This window comes from Melopsittacus undulatus, chromosome 6 (assembly GCF_012275295.1).
Source record: "Melopsittacus undulatus isolate bMelUnd1 chromosome 6, bMelUnd1.mat.Z, whole genome shotgun sequence".
Lineage (NCBI taxonomy): Eukaryota > Metazoa > Chordata > Aves > Psittaciformes > Psittaculidae > Melopsittacus > Melopsittacus undulatus.
This window is the reverse complement of record NC_047532.1, coordinates 82,989,455-83,003,283: the sequence shown is the minus strand read 5'-3', so window position 1 is coordinate 83,003,283 and position 13,829 is coordinate 82,989,455. Positions and strand designations below refer to the sequence as shown.

At 41.3% G+C, this 13,829-nt stretch overlaps 1 protein-coding gene across 2 annotated transcripts in view; it reads left to right on the top strand.

Annotated features, from left to right (window-relative positions):
• The window catches only part of GRIA3 (glutamate ionotropic receptor AMPA type subunit 3), a 145,797-nt gene that overhangs the window by 102,687 nt on the left and 29,281 nt on the right, over positions 1-13,829 (top strand). For both annotated transcript variants that reach the window (XM_005148297.3, XM_005148296.3), the window contains exons 11-12: positions 416-792; positions 8,146-8,344. In XM_005148297.3, the coding sequence (XP_005148354.1) occupies positions 416-792; positions 8,146-8,344 (576 nt within the window). The remainder of the gene's footprint in view (positions 1-415; positions 793-8,145; positions 8,345-13,829) is intronic.

Below are 13,829 nucleotides of genomic sequence, written 5' to 3'. Positions count from 1 at the left end.
TAATTTGCTGAAAGAATGGGAAAGTAAAACCATAACAAACACATAATTTGCCCAAAGTCTTCAAGGCAGGTGGATGGATACAAACCATTACTAGAAAACTACATTGTTTTAATTGTTATCTCACTGTCCAGTTCACATAGTGTTTATTCATCTGTTTTAACTTAATAGAAACATAAATACATGTTGGTATCTATCTGCCTCTGTTGTGAGGCCCTTGCATGGGTTTGATTGTAATTTTTCTCAACAATTTGCTATCAATATATAGTCTTTAACTTCAGTGACTGCAAAATAAGCTGCAGAGAAAATGTTTTGTACTAGTTCATGTAATTTATCATTGGATTCATTAGCCTGAGACTAGATTGTGATTATGATGCAACTGTTTTGTAACTAACTTGAGCTTGTTTTCCCTTTTCAGAGAGCAGATATAGCTGTTGCTCCCCTCACCATAACACTGGTGCGAGAAGAAGTCATAGACTTTTCCAAACCCTTTATGAGCCTGGGCATCTCCATCATGATCAAGAAGCCTCAGAAATCTAAACCGGGCGTATTCTCTTTCTTGGATCCTTTGGCTTATGAAATTTGGATGTGTATAGTCTTTGCTTACATTGGCGTCAGCGTAGTTCTTTTCCTAGTCAGCAGATTCAGTCCTTACGAATGGCACTTGGAAGACAGCAGTGAAGAGCCTCGTGACCCTCAGAATCCTCCTGACCCTCCAAATGAGTTTGGAATATTTAACAGCCTTTGGTTTTCCCTGGGTGCCTTTATGCAGCAAGGATGCGATATTTCTCCAAGGTTTGTTCCATATCACTCCATCCCCTTTGTGCATTTTATGGTCATTTTCTGATGCCATGGTGCATATATGTTACTTTTATTCAAATTTCTTTTTTATTCAAAACTTTTGGTTTTGACATTCCATTCAATGCTCAGCATCATCATCAAGCCACCATGCTTGCTAATGTTGACCTCCAGAGTGAATGGCATTGCTTTATAATGATATTTATGCATTTCTGCCAAACTTATATACACCATGCTGAGGCTGTAAAATGCATAGGGTTTTCTGTTTTCAGCAATGCTTGGAGGGCTACCGTGTTTTTGCTGCATATCTCATTTTACGGTCATCTCCTTGGTGCATATAACATATTTTGCTTTGTAAAGTAAGACTTGTTTATTTAAAAACATCACATGCAACAGCATTTTAAAACAGCTCCACTCGCATCATAGCTTCTGCTAGTCTTTTTACTTTATCCTGTGCCTAATCTCTCTAGTTCTGTTTTTCTTGAACCATCCTCTCACCCATTACTAATCTGCTTACCACCCTCTTTCGTATGTTCAGGTCTCTGTATGTGCCTCTCTAACAGCTACTGCGCAATACCCTGTATGTGTATCGTTATTTCAGTCCTGTCTAATCTGTTGTCCCTGTGTTCGTAGTCAATATGGTCTAATAAGCATTGCCAGTTTCCATAAAGATTTCTCTTATTCATGAAGACAGTCTTTCTGAATAAGACTGTAATAAAAATGTTTGATATTATTCCAGTTGAACAGAGATCACTGGTAGTAACTTGTAGAATTATGTTTTTAAAGAAACACTTTGAAAACCATTCTTAATTGAACAATGCATAGCACAAATGGTTTTGAATAATATATATAATATTACTTCATTTCCACTGGAAAAATACTTTGGTAATGTGCTTATGGTAAGCAGTAAAATTATCTGGGTTCTTAGTGACGGAGCACTACTTGTATTTTGTATGACAATATTTTAATAACCAGTTTACAGCTATTTTAATTACTAAAGATACTTGCTTAGTACAAACAGGATGCAATTTTTTCCTTTCACAAGGTTGCTGATTAAAGCAAGAGATAGATATTGTCTAACTAAGCACTTAGGTTTGAAATACACCTTGTCAGTCCTTGTATTTGTGTACCTTTTTCAATACCTGAGTCATTGATGCTACCAGTTTTTCCTTGTCCATATAGTGACAGGGATCTTAAATAGCCTCATTGAAGCAAGTGACAAAACTGTTTGTGAATGCTCCATCCCTGGCAGTATTCAAGGCCAGGCTGGGCAGAGCCTTGGGTGCCATGGTTTAGTGTGAGGTGTCCCTGCCCATGGCAGGGGGGTTGGAACTGGATGATCTCAAAGGTCCTTTCCAACCCAAACTATTCTATGATTCTATGAAGTTTAATGGAAAGGATCATGATTCTACCTATTATAATGTAGTAGTGATCCTTTAAGTTCACAGTCATTGCGCATTCAGATCTCCTAATGCTAGCAGCAAAATCCAGGACTTCTAAAGATATTGGCATTGGCATTTGATGCAAGTCATGCATATGTTTTAAAAGCCTTCATAGCAGCAATTAGATTCATACCTATTGACAGATGAATATTTATCCTATGTAAAGCACGCACATTTTTGCCTGGGTATGACCATGCAGTTATCAGTGTCTGGGTGTGCTGCCCCACCATAGTTATAGCAGTTTGCCTTCTCCTCCTGTTTATACACTGTGCTTCTGCTTTATACCTAAATTCTGTGGTGAAACTTTGCCTCTCTGCTTGCTCTTAAAGGTGATGAGTAGTGTTAACATTTAAATTGCTGTTGACCATGTGTGTGCCCCATATAAAGGACCGGGAAATAAGCACTGGGACATCACATGGAAAGCTGCAGGCATTGCTCTGTTTCCACTAGGTCTGTTTATTGACAGTTAAGTAGAAGTCCATAGGATTTTTGTTACGCTCTCATGTGACTCTTAGACATGTCCAGCCATTTACCTTACATAACAAGTGGAACATACTCTTACTTTTCTTCAGTAGTACCACGATAAGTGCCTTGGAAATACCTACTAAAAAAGAGAGGCAGCAATAAACCTATTTATTTTATCTGTCCATCAGAAGTTATTAGCTCAGTAGTAGTATATGGCCCTCATTTGAAGACATTGTCCAGTTAGTTATCTTTCATGATAACAGATTCCAGGCAGTTACATGCATTGTTACTGAAAAGAAGAGAAAATTAATACCTTTAAACACTGTTCTTTTGACCAATATGTTGATTTAAGTTGATTAAATGTCAAATTTCTTTTCCATAGAAGGGACTATTCCCAAATATTTCATTCTTAATCTGTATCTTTGTAAGGTTACACCATTCACAGTACATTGACTTTATGAATGTTTCATACTATTTTATTGCCATTAAAAGGGGCTTCATTCTTCCATTGTGAGTTTTGTCTGAATAAATTTCTTATATGAGAGCGTACAGCACTTGTAGAGAGATGCCGACAAGCAGTCTGGAGAGATCACTTTTGTACTTGCTGATAAAGGCTCTTTCAGCTGCCTTTGTGTGGAACAGCTGTGACATCTAATGACTAGTTAGATCTATCCTTGGTGAGTATGCTGTGTGGATATTCCAGAGGAAATATCCCTGTACTCTCCTCTCTGTATTTAATAGGAGTCGTCTAAATGGAATCAGATAGCAGCCAAAGGATGGGGTTAGTGCATCCCTTGATGGAATCAGCATTTGTTTCAGCAGTTTTGTTCTGCTATCAAAGGCTGCTGTGTTTTCTGCATAGTGAGCTAAAGCATTGAAAATTCACTTTTGATGGATCAAAAGTAGATTATTAAACTTGCTTTAATGTTAGATGTGCACAGCAAATGGAACCAGGAGAAAACACAGTCAAATTTGTAACACTGTTCTGAGCGAAAGTATCTTTGAAATCTCTAAGAGAGCGTGTATTTTCACTTTGCTCTTTATTCATGTGGCACAAAGAGGCTAGATTAATTAATTGTTGATGGAGAAAGACAGGGGGTTCATTAAGAATTATCTCATGAGATTAGTTATTTAGGAGGGTGTATTTCAAGATCCCTATTTTCACAGCAGAAGGCTCAAGAGACTCCTATTAAAGGCCATGGGAATGACTTTGTGGGACTTTCAAAATAGCAATGAGAGGTAACGAGGTATTTCTGAAACTCCCACTGCCAGTTCCTATGATAGAAGCATCTCAAGGCAGTGCTTTAGATGCTGTTGTTTCTCGTGTTTTCTCTCAGTAGCTGCCTGGCCCTATGAGGCCAGCAGGAGAGGCAGGGGCTGGCTGGGCATGGGGCAAGGGACTGAGCTCGCAGCTTCTTAGGCACCAGCTGACTTGTGCTTGGAATACAGACAGGTTCTAGACAAGGAGGGTTTGCACCAGAGTTCTTAAAGGTTATTTGTCAATATAGCAGCCATCTTGTATCAATCAGAAGAGCCCAATTAGAAATTGAGTAGTGTAAGAAGCTTATTATTTAGGTGTGCTATAGGAAATCAAGAATGGTTTGTGCGCATGAGTAGAAGCAATATTCAAGCTATTTTGGTAAATAAATGAGATTTTGTTGAAGTGTATTATTCTGCTGGAAAATGAATGTGAATTTGAATATCTATTTTGTTTTTCTCTTGTTACTAATTTGCTCTCATTTGACTCCATGCTTCCTTTTAAATTTCCTCTCAAGGTATGCACTCTTCCTGTTTACTTGCTTTTGAAAACACCGTCTGACTTTGTTTTGATAACTGAGCTATAATTGTTATTCCAGGTCTCTGTTACTCTTCTCATTTGTTAATATGCTAGTTCACTTTAAAATAATGTTGTGCAAAGTATCTGTTTATTGAGGTCATTTGAAAAATGACGTGTTGGGATAAAGCATTAGTTGTTTGCTTCTAAATTACAACACTGCACACTTGGACAGGTATGTCTTCATCAGAAGAAGTGGTGCTGTTATTAAAAGCTGTGATTGATTTTTCTATCATTATTACCTGAGTAATGGACGAACATTTCTGTGGTTCACAGCACAGACCATACAAGTATTATCTTATTACCAGCCCACTGTTTATGTACTAACCCTTTTTCTCCCACATCCCTCTACACCAGCCCCTGCAGTGGGTATAAGGAGTCTTCATATCAGCAGATGGACTGGGGGGAAACTGGAGTCCTTTGGACAAGGAGGCTGCCAGGCCATGCTCGTCCATGTTCTTGTTCTTCTGCTCTCTCTGTCTGTCTTTCCTTCAGTGTCAGCTTTGTGGTTTGTTTTGTTTTCCTTTTGCCCCATCCTGTGTACCACCAATTACAGCTATCAGCCCAGACAGCTTCGTAGTAGCAGATGTTTAATCTTCCTTTTCATGCCCATTGGAAGACCCTGGTAGAAACAACTCTCTAGTGACATCCAGTTTTCTTTCAAGTGACCTCAACTCTCCTAAGAACAGCTCTGGTCCTCATCTAGCAAGACCCCTCTTGCCTGTAGGACTCTAAGACAAGCGCTGCCTTCATCCAGGGATCCAGCCATGCCCACCCTCCCCTTGCCTCTCCACTTTTGTTCTCTCTCTGACTTGACTCATGCAGGTTGCAAGATCTCTGGGGCAAGATGTTTTTACCTTCCTCTGTGTGTAATACGCTGTATGAAGATGCAGCTCGACACAAACCTTTTTATTGTTGCAGAGCATAAGCTTCAGGTTTCAGTGGTTTAGAAGATGGTTGTCTTCTGCACATTTTATCCCAGCAACCCATCTGTCCTGATAACAGAAAAGGCAGCTAGTAATGCAAATAAGACATTTCCTATGAGAAACTACAGGGAGAATGAGCACACAATATTTTGTTCCCAGTAGTTACACTGAATTTATCTAAACACTCTGGCAAGTCTTCTTTTCATCTTCCTATTTCAAGACCTATTGTAAAGCAAGAGGGCCATGGGAACCTTGAAACCCCAGATAAAGCTGGTCTTGCTATATGCAAGTGGATGTTTCATCTTCTGTTTCTGCTGGCCATAATTCTGCTCAGTCTGGCTCTGAAACTTCAGGAAGGAGGAATTCAACACTGGGTCTTCAATGAAAATGGAAAGTATATAGTGAAGGAGTGAAGGAAAAGGAGGTGAATTTCACCTGACATTGCCATCTAAAAACAATAGGCTGTGTTTTAGTTAGTCATCTCAGTTCTCTCCAAAGTCCTAAGACAGATGGGCACCTTGAGACTTATCCCACATTACAGCAAGTGAGATAAATCTCTTTTTATCTATCAGCTCCAAAGAGAGCCTTAAACGATGAGTTCAGAAGGCACTGCTTTGTAGCTGGCTAAAATTACATTAGCCTATGTATGAGGCTGGTTCAGTGTTTAGGATATTGAGCTGTACAAAGTAGCTAAAGCTTACCCAAGCTGGTAAGGGAGCTGCCCAGAAAGGCCTTTAGACATCTAACATCCCGAGAAATTCACTTGATACCTACAAAGAACATAGAGCAAGGTAGAGTGATTCCTTGATTTACTGCATTATTCTGGATTCCTATTTATGCAACTTAACCTTTGCAGCTACTCAGTAGCCTTCTGTTAGTGATCAGCACAGCAGCAGTGGAGCCAAGGTTGAAACTTAGAAGCCTTTTATACTCTTGGAAGCCCCCCAAGAAAGGCAGGGAAGCCTTCTCCACTTGTTGGTGATCTGGTGGGTGTCTTCCTGCCCTTGGGAAGTGCACACAGGCCAGAGTGATAGTGGTCTCTTTCAGAGTCACACCTCAAACACCATTGTTTCCTGATGGACACAGTGGTGATGCTTCACTCTTCAAGCTTCCCTGAGCTGTGTAGCCACTTGAACCACCTTGCACATTGGCACAGACTTGATGCAGCAGTCCCTGGGTGTAACTGCTCTGGTGCTGTTATCCACAGCAACCAGCCTGCTCAGTGGGAGCTGTTGCTTCCATTTCTTGGGCAGAGGAGAATGGAGAATAGCAGTGCTTCACCTCTTAGTTTGTTTCTCCACATTCCTCTCACCTATTCCATATCGCTCTGTTTTTATTGTGTTGGCAATTCTTTTTCTTTGACGTGTTCTTTAACATTAGATGGATTTGGTTTTTAGTTTTTCCATTCCTAATTTAATGGTATTTTTTCAATGGCCAAGGCAATCTCAGGCTCTGGCCACGAGTAGGCAGTTTCCCAGCTAACCCCCCATGTGGGAGACTTGCTTTTTCCTATCTTCATCAGTTGGTAGGACAACTTGTACCCACTGTCTGGGGATGGCACTGAGGGGCTTGAAGGAAACAAGTGAACAGGTAAGAGTTTTCTTGCTTTCTATTTCTTCCCTTCACACAAACCAAGGACTACAGCACACAGGCTCCACGGATTTAATGTACTGGGATTGATTCTTCCTGTGACAGTATTAGTAGATTTAAGGGAAAACATAGGCAATAGCTTTGTCTTGGCTCCTGAAATGATCCCTGTCAACACGCTGTGTTTGCAGGATGAGCACTGTACATGGCAGTGAAATTCCCCACCCAGCTGAGCACTGTGGCACTGGCACCCTCCAGCTCTCAACAGATATTTTGAGCCTGATGTTCAGTTGCTATAAAGCATCAAGAGCTCCTACTGACAGGATCTAGACCTCCTGACCACCAGGCATTTTGTAGTTACATGTTTACAAGTAGGCTTTTTTTTAGTCCTTAGGATATTCTTTCAAAAACAAAAACCACAACACAATTAACTTTTTTCCTGCTTTTTTCTCTGTTTTTGTGGTGGTTATAAAGCAGGAACATGCTTGACTTGGAACAGTGCAACATGTACATTGTAATTCAATTAAAACACAGCAGCCTCTCTCCTCATGTCAGTATGCAGATTCAGTCTGTAGCTCATGCTGGGCTGTGATGAGAGAAGGATACTGGATCAGTTTTGGTTTGTTCCTTTGCATGTTACTCACATTCCTATTTGCAGTTTACATTTTGAGAGTTAGTTGTGTAAAAGGTACATTTGTGTCCTCTGAGCTGGGCAGCCCCAAAAGAGACATCACAGCAGCTAGGTCCAGCCTTGGGGAAAGGCTGGGCAAACAGAGAAGACAAAAGTCTTCTGGCAAAAGACTTCTCCAGCAAAGGATCTGTGGAAGTCGGGAGAGCTTCTTCCTCTCCAAGCCTCTGATGGGGTGGCTCAGATGAATCATTTCTTAGTTGACTGTCCTTGTTTTCACTAGGACCAGGTTCACACCACATTCGCTTTGCTGAGGAAGACTACAAAGAGCTAGCTCACAGTCCATCTGGTCACAGATACTGGGAGGATCTGGACATAAGGGTCGTGCATGTGAATTTGTCTTCAGTAGATTAAAAACCAATCAAGGAATGTCTTCACAGCAATTTGATGATGTGTGTTTTTCCATAGATCTCTCTCAGGGCGAATTGTCGGAGGAGTCTGGTGGTTCTTCACTCTCATCATTATCTCTTCCTACACTGCTAATCTTGCTGCCTTCCTTACGGTGGAAAGGATGGTTTCTCCCATAGAGAGCGCAGAGGACCTGGCTAAACAAACCGAAATAGCATATGGCACTTTGGATTCAGGCTCAACCAAAGAGTTCTTTAGAGTAAGTCTGTTAAATCTCCATTAGAGCTTTTCCAAACTGTAAGAGCCTAATGTATGGGTTTCAGTCCTTTGTTTTTACCCAGCTGTGATAGCTGTTCTGGTAAAAGCTGCTTCATGCAATCAGGATGGGCCTGGGTGCAGATTTTAAATATCAAAAGGTATTTATCAAAAATGAGTGGTTCTGCTCAACATGAAACATCTCAAGATGGGAAAACCTGACCTCTGCTATCATGGGAAGGGGTTTTTAAATACCGGTTTCATAAGCTCTGTCTGATGAGCAATAATGCAGTAATTTTCACAATATTGAGCAAGGAAAACTCTTGCAGGAGTGATGCTCTTGACCTACTTGCTCTGTTTGCCCAGCTGGCAGCCATTAGCACCATCCGCTGTCAATGCTCACTTGCCAGAATGAGAAGGGGGACAGGAGGCACGTGTTGCTGTTCATTTCTATATGTGCATGGATTGCTGCAGTTGCTGTTGCTCTGTCTTCACTGCCTGCCAGTGTATGGCAGGGGCCAGTGTCAGGGGTGAAGCTTTTGTACCCCAGAACACTGGTATGTGTTCACCTTGGTTAGGGAAATGCTGGGTTTGCAATACTTGGGAGTAGGGGGGAGTACACACTTTTATTTAAGGTCATCCTTTCTTTCTTCACTTGCCAGGCCACAAGCTGAACTGCAGAGCACTTGGTGAGGGTCATTAACAACTCCAAATACAACCTCAGACCACTTTCATCTAGCTAAAAATGCTGTGACCTGGAAAGCTCTTATTTCTTGCCTTTCTAAGGGCAAACTGAGATGCTCAGCACTTTCAGGGAGCTCTTGGTTCTCTCTCAGCGGTGCCAATCAGATGCCATTCAAACCAGCTTTTTTGTATAGAAAAGTGGTCAGTGCTGCAGGACTAATCATTGCCTGTCACGGGTACTGCCCAGGTGCAAGTGTGAGGGAGGGGGGACACAAAAACCCTGCTGCTGTTACCTGATGGGGTACTGAGGGCTCCTTGGATAAATACTGAGTGAGAGATCCTTGAGTCTACTTAAAATGTCAGTACATGAAGTTCGTGACATTCATACACACAGATACATGTGTGTATGAGTCTGATGTAAAGGTAGAAGTGAATCAAAGGTATTTTATAATGCTTTTGTACTCCGACTTCATGTAAAAACATATACTCAGTAATTCTTCATTGACTGTGGTGGCTGCTGTGCTGCAAAGGCTCCTGTTTGTATTAAAATGCTGTCAGATCAACACTGACCTTGTAAGGGTGACAAGAGTGTGTAAAAATTTGCATTCTGTTTAATTATCAACCTGAGGCAGTGTTATTTGCACCACAAAAGAAAGAGTAGAGTAGCCCTGTCAGAAGAGGTAGCACAGCTTGATTAGAAACACTGATGCTGTATACAGTCACTGTACTGTTCTTAGGGGGTAAAAATCTTATCTTGAATATCTTGTTGCCATTAATACAGAAAGAGGGATTGTGTGGGGGTGTATCTTCATTTCCTTAATGGTTTGACATAACAAGGAAATCCCTTCTCACCCAGAGATCAAAGGAATGAGTGTTTCATGTGAAAGGATACAAAGTCTAGTAAATGCATGAATACTTTGTTGTGCTGTTAATAGTCTTGAGATGAGCTGTGACTCTCTCTTGGTGCTGGAGAAAGCAGGGCTGTAAATGAGGAGGATCTGTCAGGAGCTGGCAGCTCCATCAGGCAGGGAGAGGAGGCAGATGAGGAAGGAGGAGAGCGGAGCCCAGCAGTGGTGGAGCAGGACATAATGGGTGATGAGCCAAGTGGGAAGGAGAATGGGCCCTAAGTGGTGTTTCTCTCTCCTCAGCATTCTCAAGACACACAACATCATTTCAGTTGTATTAACTTTTGCAGAGTAATTAATTTGAATAGAGTGATGTAGCCATGAAACTGTTGTAATTAGAGTCTTCTTCAATTGATTTGAGAAGGGCAAAAGCTTTGCCTTAGATTAAATGCATATGTTCACATAAATACTTTGTGGTACAGTCTTTATTAGCTCCTTAATAAGATGGTAATGATGGCTGAAACTTGAAATAACTCTTGGAGGACACTTGGTTTCTGAGGCCCTGGTGCACAGACTATGCCTGCTCTGTGGTTTGGGATACTTCTCTCCCTGTAAGCTCTTGTCTCACTGCTAGCACATCAGTGGGAGTGATAGTGGTCTGAGTCAAAACCATGAGTTCTCCGGGGTGCAGTGTGATGCTTATTCCCTCTGTGAAGGGAATGTCCTCTTCAACCCATTCTGCACCAGCATTTAACCAGTTTAAGTAACAGGCTGAGTGGGTCAGGACCATCTCCCAGTGAGAAAGGAAGCTTCTGACTGAAGGGATGGCTCCCTGAGCAAGTTAGTGCAAACTTTACCTCTACCAGTTGCCCATGCCACTGGCTGTGGCATGTGAGAAGTAGCTAAATCTTCCCAAGAGGTGTGAGAGCAGGAGGTCAGCACATGTGTAGAGGCTTTATATCTGGGCTGTGACTTAACACAGGAGGCGCAGGACAGCCTCTCCAAGATCCCATAAAGAAGCTTGTATGGGTATATCTCTTCCTAGAGCTGTTAAGCTAAAATGTTTCTCAAAGACATTAGTCAGATAGTGATCTTAATGGCTACTGTTGGTCAGTGAAAGGCACTAGACTGACAACAGCAAAGAATATTTGCCCGCTAAGGCATCATAGAGGGACTACAGGTAAATGAGCTACAAATACCCACCATCTTGTCTGTGTGCACTACAAGGAGCTCCTTGAGAGCCTTCAGTCCATGGCTCCTTTTTGCCAACACCATTTGCAACCAGGATTGCTTCTGAAGGTTTCTTTTACAGCATGGATACCTATCTGCTAGGAACTGGACTGATACCAGCGCCTTCTTTCAGATGAACAGATGGTGATGACTTTCAGCCACTTCGGACCTGGGCAGACTCCAGCTAGTGACCTATTTTATACTCTTGGATGTTTCCCTAAACATCACAGTGTCTCCCAGATAGAGGCTATCCCAGCTATGTAGGTAACCTAGATACACCATTGCGGTTTCAAGTGTTCACGATGTCTGCTGTCAGTGTGACATTGTTCTCACAACAAGAGAGCCTATTCTTTATAGCAGTTTCACAACAGGCATTATTCACACTTGTTGGTGTCTCTCTGCATAAGGGCATTTGTCTAATGTATATCTAAGAACCATATGAGCCTTCCTTTATTTTCATGGTACTTGATTGTTTCTGCTCAGAAACATTTTACTTTTCACTAATGAGCTTATAAAGGCATTTAAATGGCAATCAATACATTACATCAGTTCCCTTCTGGCTTACAAAGGGCACTCATCCATATTGAAAAGGAAAAGAAAGAACCTCTTCTTAGATATTTATTAGCACATAGTCTCAGATTAAGGACTCCAAAATACCTTTCTCTTTCTTGAAATCTGGCAAAAGCCTGTACTAGAAAGCAATTTCAAATCACTAAGCTACTACTTTTGAGGGTGTATCTGTTAGAATTAACATCTTTTAATACATTCCATTAAAGCTTCAGCATATCTGAGTAGCTCATCAAATCAATATAACACCATTTAATCCAAATTCAGCACTAAGCCTAAGCATAATAGCGCAGCCTAATACATTTTACACCTCCAATATGCATATATTCAAAAGGCATGACCTTTACAACCAATTAGTAATTCTTATGTAAACTTGGCTGTATTTAAAACTTCAGGAGAAGCAGAACACGTTTCTAGATGCATAGAAATATAAATTGCTCTTGAATTTATGATGGTCTCTTTCAGTTGATTGCAGGTATCTGTGTTAAGAGGCTTCTGTAAAGTAACTTTCAAAGTGTGTGTTTGATCATCGACAAACACAGCTGACCTGCTAGTACACTCTGCTGAAAACCTGACATTTCAGAAGGTGTCCTCAAAATTGATCTGATGTGACAAGGCTTTACAGGTTGAAATATTAGGTGGGTAGCATGTAGCAAGATTTTGCATTAGGTCCTTCTCTCTTTTGTGAGAAATTGAAGGCGACTCCTATCACACCATTACCAATGTAGCTAATCACGGTTAGCTAAAACTAAGGAAAAAGGAGGCCTCAAAGGACTGGTCTTATTGTATTGTACAACTTTGTATGTTTGTTAGCAATAGTTTCAAGGATATCCCTGACAAAATGACTCTGCTATCCTGCAGCTCCCACATGCCTCAGATGGAAGGACTCACTGCTCTGAAGTCAGCTCCTATTTTCTTCTCCTGGAAATGCCATTAATTGCCAAGCTAGTTAAAAGTTCCAGTAGAAAGGCCAAAGATCCTTTGGACGTGATGGTTGCTGCCCTTACAGTCGATTACTCCTACCTGGCACTGTTCGTCAGTATTGGACAGAGTGTTTGACACTGACATTGCTTCTGCTGTTGTACAGACTTTAGGCTCAGTGCCTGGAGGTGTTAAACAGGCTGACAGACTTCAAGCACAGCTTAGGTATTATTTTTAGGGTTCTTTTGCACCACGGTATGCAATTCACAGCTAAGGCTAAAGTCTTAGGACACATGGGAGTTAGAGCTAACTTGAGGACACCAAGGAGTCTGCACATGCTTTCCTTGTGCCTTCTGTGTGAAAGCTTCACTTCTTGTAACACTTGGATAGCCTACCCAAACACTTCCATAATGTTTTGCCCTTAATGAATGTTTTGTGAGAAGGTGTTACTGTTCTTTTATGCCTTTGTGGACACATTCTGCACTTGAAATTCCTCTTCATTGGGTTTCTCAAAAAGTGGTTCTTTCCAAGCCAGGTTCAGATGTGAGGACTTTCTGGGCTTTGTATATACATAAAACATGTTCTAAAACTACAGTTTTTAGGATGCAGAAAGTCATGCTAGGGACAATCTGTAAGATGTCCTCCTTTTTCTATCTTCTTGGTTTCATCAAGTCTGGATAGCTCAGCAAGAGCAGATAGACAAGCATGAGATGCCCTGGCAATAGGCTTTGCATTTCTGTCTGCAGCTCTGGTTGCCTGTGATGCGGAAGGGTGCTCTGACGTGAAAGTGGGTACCAGAAAAAACATCTAAGTATGGTAAGGGGACTGTTGAGGTACCTCTTGGAAGGGTCTTTAAGTACAGCTTGTTTAGCTGGGAAAAGTAAAGCCGGTATTTTATGAATGCTCCATCCCTGGTAATGTTCAAGACCAGGTTGGATGAAGCCTTGGGTGATATGGTTTAGTGTGAGGTGTCCCTGTTCATGGCAGGGGGGTTGGAACTAGATGATCTTGAGGTCCTTTCCAACCCTAACTATTCTATGATTCTATAATATAGGAAACTATTTGTTCAAAAGAATAGGAAAAAACATCAGACAGGTGAGTACCCAAGCAGAAAATCAACATTTATCTGACAAAAACAGTGAAAGAGCAAGTGAACATATTGACCCCAAATTCCTCAGAAATTAAAATATATAGCTTAAGGATTTTGAAACACCCTCCACTAAAAACACTAGGGGTAACTAA